At 50.5% G+C, this 6,000-nt stretch overlaps 1 protein-coding gene across 1 annotated transcript in view; it reads left to right on the top strand.

Annotated features, from left to right (window-relative positions):
- Positions 1 to 378: 378 nt before the first annotated feature.
- ZNRF3 (zinc and ring finger 3) overlaps positions 379 to 6,000 on the top strand; it is a 148,602-nt gene continuing 142,980 nt past the window's right edge. Inside the window, exon 1 of the mRNA XM_060121306.1 lies at positions 379 to 678. Within this exon, the coding sequence (XP_059977289.1) occupies positions 379 to 678 (300 nt within the window). The remainder of the gene's footprint in view (positions 679 to 6,000) is intronic.

Here is a 6,000-nt window from a genome sequence, read left to right as displayed (position 1 = left end):
CGCAGACGGCGGACGAGAGGCGGGGCTGGGATGAGGGGCGGGGCTAACACGGGGGCGTGCCCGGCCATCCGGCCCCGCCCCCGCCGCAGGCGCGCCCGCCCCGCCTTCCCTCTCCCCCCGGCTGCAGAGGCGGTCGAGCGCTGAGAGGGAGGGGAGAGCGGGTCACGACGTTGCCGGGGCGGGGATAACCCCTCACGTGGAGCAGATGAAAGGGCCGCAGCGCGACGCCCGGGGGAGCCGAGCAGAGCCTGCGACCCACAAAGCCGCCGCCGCCGCCGCCGCGATGGGGCTGTGAGGCGTCCGCCCGCGCTCGGTCCTCCGCCGGCCCGCGACTATGCCCGGCCGCGCCCGCCCTCCGCGCCCTCCCGCCGCAGGACCATGAGGCCGCGCTCGGGCGGGCGCCCAGGGGCCCCGGGCCGCCGCCGCCGCCGCCTCCGCCGCCGCCCCCGCTGCCCCCGCGGCCGCCGCCTGCCGCCGCCGCCGCCGCTGCCGCTGCTGCTCGGGCTGTTGCTGGCGGCCGCGGGGCCCGGCGCGGCGCGGGCCAAGGAGACGGCGTTCGTGGAGGTGGTGCTGTTCGAGTCGAGCCCGAGCGGCGACTACACCACCTACACCACCGGCCTCACGGGCCGCTTCTCGCGGGCCGGGGCCACGCTCAGCGCGGAGGGCGAGATTGTGCAGGTAGCTGCCCGCCGCCCGGGCCCCGCGCCGCCGCCGCCACAAGATGGCTCCGGGGGCTGCGCCCGCCGACCCCGCCGCGGGCTGGCGGGCGGGCGGGCGGGAGGGGCAGCGAGGAGGCCAGCGGCATCCCTCCCTGGCTGGCGGGCGGGACGCGGCCTCCAGGGCGCCGCTGCGGGGGGCGAGCGCACGTGGGGGCTCGGCCTCCTGTGGGTCCGGGGAGCGGGAGCGGGACCCCGGGTCCGGGCACCCACGTTGGGGCAGCCGCCTCGGGCCGTTGGGGCTTTCGGTTTGCCTCAGGTGTAAGTCCCGGGAACTACCTGTTGAATGCCAACTTCGGAAAGATAAGTGATGAAGGATGGGTTGGCTTGTTCCAGGTCGCAGGCTGTCCTTCCCACCCGTGCATGTTCTTTTGGGGAGTAGCCAGCCTTGTCTGAGGGGCTGCACAACATCAGGTTCTCCCCTGGAACCTGCCGCCAGCCTCACCTGGGCGCTGACCCTCCTGTGGGGCTCTGGACAAGCAGCGGCAGGAGGAGAGCAGCGGGAGCCCGCCGAGGAGTGGGGATCGCGGGTGCCCTGGAGTGGACGAAGCAGGCAGCCCTCGCTGCCTGCCTCAGATTACAGAGGGTGGGAGGGAGGCAGCCTGCCCGCTTCTCGGCCAAGGACTTCTGCAGAGGGCCTGCAAATCGGGAGACGGGGTCGCTCACTGACAGGGCCTCCACCTTGCTCCAGATGAAAGAGGTGTGCATTCCAAAGGCTAGGGAGAGCTAGCTTTAAGCTGACCCCGCTCTTTCAAGGAGGAACTCTGAGCCCAAGCCTCTGCAGATGGTGAACTGGGTAGATGCCTTCCTGTTTCGGGGCTATGATTTTATCAACTTGTTAGTAGACAGCCAGCGCACTTACTGCGGTTAATATGCGTGCCTGGGATGGGGGCGATTTGAAACGGTTGGCTTGTCTTTGAACCTTTTGGGGGAGAAGGGTTGGCTGCAGGGCTCTAAGCTTTGGGCCTTCTGCACTTCACTCTTGGATGAGTTATGAATGAAGAGAGGGGGACCGAGTGGAATAACTGCAAGCAGCCTTTCCTTTCCCCTCTCCTGGTGCAGACTCAAAGGCCTGCATGGTTAGGACAGGGAGCCCTGCAGCTTGGCCCTTAGAGGTGTGTCCTTACATCCCTATCTTAAACTTCGGCAGGTTGAATAGAAGGGAAAACACATGTTGTTTGAGTTCTGTGACTACATATATGTTAAAGGATTTTGGACTTTTTTTGTTTTGATAATGTTATAATTACGGTCTTTATAAGATTTAGAGACCATGGTTTGCTGAAGATTCCTACACATTTCATTCGCAACCTTCAAGCACAGTTTGAATCTTAAAGCTTACTCGTTGTGACTCCTTGTTTCTCTTTGAGGCTTTCACTGTGGCCTGATGCCTATAGAAAATGTTTGATTTACAGCCTTCTAAGAGAAAAGATGTTTTAACGTGGCACTTCACTTTTTGAAGGAGACTTGAAGTTTGCGATTTTTATCTGCAGTGTTTTTTAACTTGTACTCTTTCTCCGTGGTAGTTTGTCTGGCGAGCTATCCGTTATGAGTAGTGCTATGCTTTGGAGATAATCTGGGGTTCGCCATTTAATACAAAATTAGCAGTTTAAACACACCATTTGTAACTTTTATCCTTGTGAGTGGAGAGATAATGTGTGAATTTGGCAGAAGGAATCTATTCTCTTTTAAAACTTTTTGAAGTGCTTATCTAACTCCTTTGTAGTCCATTAGCCTCGCCAAAAAAAAAGTCAACAATTGCTAAGTAAAGAAAAATGACTTAAATGGTATTTAATAAGTTTACCTGTTAAGCAGGCACTAATAGGTGTCCTTAATTCCCTTATAACTGCAGTAATGCTGGTGAGTTTATCTGAGCTGTCTGAATAGTCATTTCTTGGTGTTCTCACTCTATATCTTTGATAACTTTGTTGTGAGGCCTACTTGCCGAACCTCTCCGTGTGCACAGAAGGAGCTCAGCGTGGCTTCTAGGGCTGTGTGTGTACAGAGGCTGGCATGCTTTTATTATTTCTTCGAATACGCTTGAGTGAAGGAACTGGTGTGGCCCGTCAGCCCTGAAGAACGTTTTTGTAAGGAAAGCTGATGTTTTAGGACTGCTGAGAAGGAATGTCACATTCTGCGTGAGAAATGAGAATGTACAAGAAACAAATTGGTGTTCAGCTTCAGATTAATCAGGTTTTCTAAGTGCCCTTGTTGAACTTTTCAAGCCTCCTTCTATTTACTATCTTGAAAAAACTCTGCATAACTTGCTATTTAATATTTTATGGTCTTCAGAGCAGAGTTCATTTTCCTTTAACGAAACCTAAATAGTAGCACTTATAGGATTGCTTTTGTTATTTCCCGTGGGATTCCGCAGCCCTGTTGTTCATGCTTTAGGGGAGAAAAGAACCGTTTTGGGAGACTCTCTCCTTTAAGAATTCTAAGATAGGAAATTGGTTTGTATCACTAATTTTTTTCCCTCCCTATTGTATGCAATGGAAGTATGTGTGTGTGTATGTTTATAGAGTAGATACCTTATCATAGTCTGGTTTGCCCAGATACTCCTAATTAGAGTACCTGTTCATTCATCTGCATGAGTTGGAGTAGGGGGAGGCTTAGGGTGTGTGTGTGTGTCTGTCTGTCTGTCTGTGTGTGTGTCTGTCTGTGTGTGTGTGTCTGTGTGTGAGAGAGAGAGAGAGAGGGAGAGATTCGAACCTTGGGATTAGTCACAGGAGTCATGGTTCTCTCCTTGTGCATTTTAGGCTTAAATAACTTTCCCAAGGTCATCAGTGTGCTCTGGAAAAAGAGAGATTTTTTTTTGACATCTTCCTCTGTGAAAGTTGTGAAAACAATGTGTTGCTATGAAATGCTATTCATTACTTTTATTATCTTATTTATTCATGCAGCATTAAAGCCCATTTGCTTTTAAGTGTCAAGCATACAGTGTGAATGATGGAGGAAGTAATTACACTTCTCCCATAGTTCTGAAGTGTGGAACTTTAAAGGGTTCTTAGACATATTGATACATATTTCATCTTTGAACCAATTTGTTGCTATTAATGTGATCCTTATCTGAAACTTTGAGACTTGGTTGGTCAACTCACATGGTTAGTGATGTTAAATAAAGGCCCAATTAAACACTGGCTAGGGTATGTGGATTGGTTAAGCAAACAAAGAAAACTTGCATAGAGGTGAAAGATTGTTTCAAAGTGGAAATGCATCTTTTCCCCTCTTGAAGTCAGATATTTGGAAATGCTTGAGAAATTCATCTGTAGAAGACATCTGAATGGTAGGTTTTGTGTAACTTTAAAATCGGCCTCTCTGGATCCTGGGTTAAGTGATGAATGGTCTTGAAAGCACAGCTTGCTGAGAACATTTAAGAACTAAGCCAGTAGGACTTCCCTGGTGGTGCAGTGGTTAAGAATCTGCCTGCCAATGCAGGGGACGCGGGTTCAATCCCTGGTTCGTGAAGATCCCACATGCCGCGGAGCAACTAAGCCCGTGCGCCACAACTACTGAGCCTGCACTCTAGAGCCCGCGAGCCACAGCTACTGAAGCCCGTGCGCCTAGAGCCCGTGCTTCACAACAAGAGAAGCCACTGCAATGAGACTCCTGCGCACTGCAAGGAAGGGTAGTCCCTGCTCGCTGCAACTAGGGAAAGCCCGCACACAGCAATGAAGAGCCAACGCAGCCAAAAATAAATACATTTATTAAAAAAAAAAAAAGAACTAAGCCAGTGCCTTTAGCCATGAGGGGTGGGAGGAGAGCTGAGTGGTGGGTTAGAAAGGCTGAGTGAGGTCCTTAAATAGCCATTGTTAACTAAGGGTATCAGAGACAATAATTTTAGGAAACTAATTCCTCTGCCTTGTTTCCCTGTCAGTTTGTTTCTGCAGTTTAGCATTTGATCAAACACTTTCTTTTCATCTCCATTTTAAGTTAACTTAACAGGCCTGCCTCTAAAAATTGACTTGGCCTAATAGAACAATTGCGTGCTGACAGCTGACCTGGATTTACACAAAAAGGGACTGCTGACTGTATTGTCAGAAGGGCCTTCATAGGTTAAAATCAAGCATTTGATTTTGGGAAAAACATTAGGGCTGTGTTTTGTGACCTTGTGAATTCTTAGGGGCTCTTATTTTCTGTCTTGTTCTCTGAGATGCCCTGGGGGTTACTAATACAGCTCTGTATGGAGATGAAGATGGGAGTGGGAGGTAAGTGTGGGGTCTGGAGACTAGAGAGGGTGGTGATGGCTTCCATTTAGGAGCATTTATTTTGTACCGGGCACTGTGCCAAGCACATCATGTGTTTGCTCATCTAATCATTACTTTAACATGGACTCAACAACTGTTGTTAACCCATTTCACAGATGAGGAAACTGAGGCTGAGAAAGGCGATTTGACTTATTCGACCTCACATATCTAGCGCATGATAAAACCTGGGTTGAAACCCAGGTCTTTCTGGCCCCTTTCTTCCTATTATCGCCAAATAAATAGGACTTGGCCGGCTAGGTCTTGACATTAATTCACGTCTAATTTTTAAAATTATTTTATTTTATTTTTTTTGGCTGCATTGGGTCTTCGTTGCAGCATGCGGTATCTTCGTTGAGGCATGCGGGATCTTTCACTGCGTTGCGGGCTCTTCGTTGTGGTGTGTGGGCTTATCTTTAGCTGTGGCGTGGGTTTCTCTCTAGTTGTGGCACAGGGGCTCCAGGATGCACGGGCTCAGTAGTTGTGGCGCGCAGGCTTAGTTGCCCCATGGCATGTGGGATCTTAGTTCCCCGACTAGGGACTGAACCCGTGTCCCCTGCATTGGAAGGTGGATTCTTTACCACTGGACCACCAGGGAAGTCCCAAGTCTAATTTTTAACAGTCTAGCATAGGGGTTCTTAACCCGAGGGACACAGACTTCCAGAGAGCGCCTGTGAACCCCTGAAATTATACACACAATCCCATGTATGTGCACTTTCATTTTCCTGAGAAGATACATAATTTTTCCCCTTGGTGGGTTCTGTGATGCCCCTCCTCTCCAAGAGGAAAAAGAAGCACTCACCTAGTACCTGTCATCAAGTAGTGCATCACTGAGGATTTGAGTGGCGTGAGTTGTAGAGAGGTCTGCAGGTTTATGTGTTTCCATCGAGCATGTTCATTTGATAGATTTCTACCAAAGCCCTATTCTGTACCAGATACTGTATTGCTGTTGTCTTCTGGAGTTCACAGTCCCTTATAGAGCCAGACGTGTGTGGATAAATGATAATTCTTCCCAACTGGGTTTCCCTACACAATAGAGCCCT

This window comes from Lagenorhynchus albirostris, chromosome 14 (assembly GCF_949774975.1).
Source record: "Lagenorhynchus albirostris chromosome 14, mLagAlb1.1, whole genome shotgun sequence".
Taxonomy (NCBI): domain Eukaryota; kingdom Metazoa; phylum Chordata; class Mammalia; order Artiodactyla; family Delphinidae; genus Lagenorhynchus; species Lagenorhynchus albirostris.
This window is presented reverse-complemented; position numbering and strand designations above follow the sequence as displayed.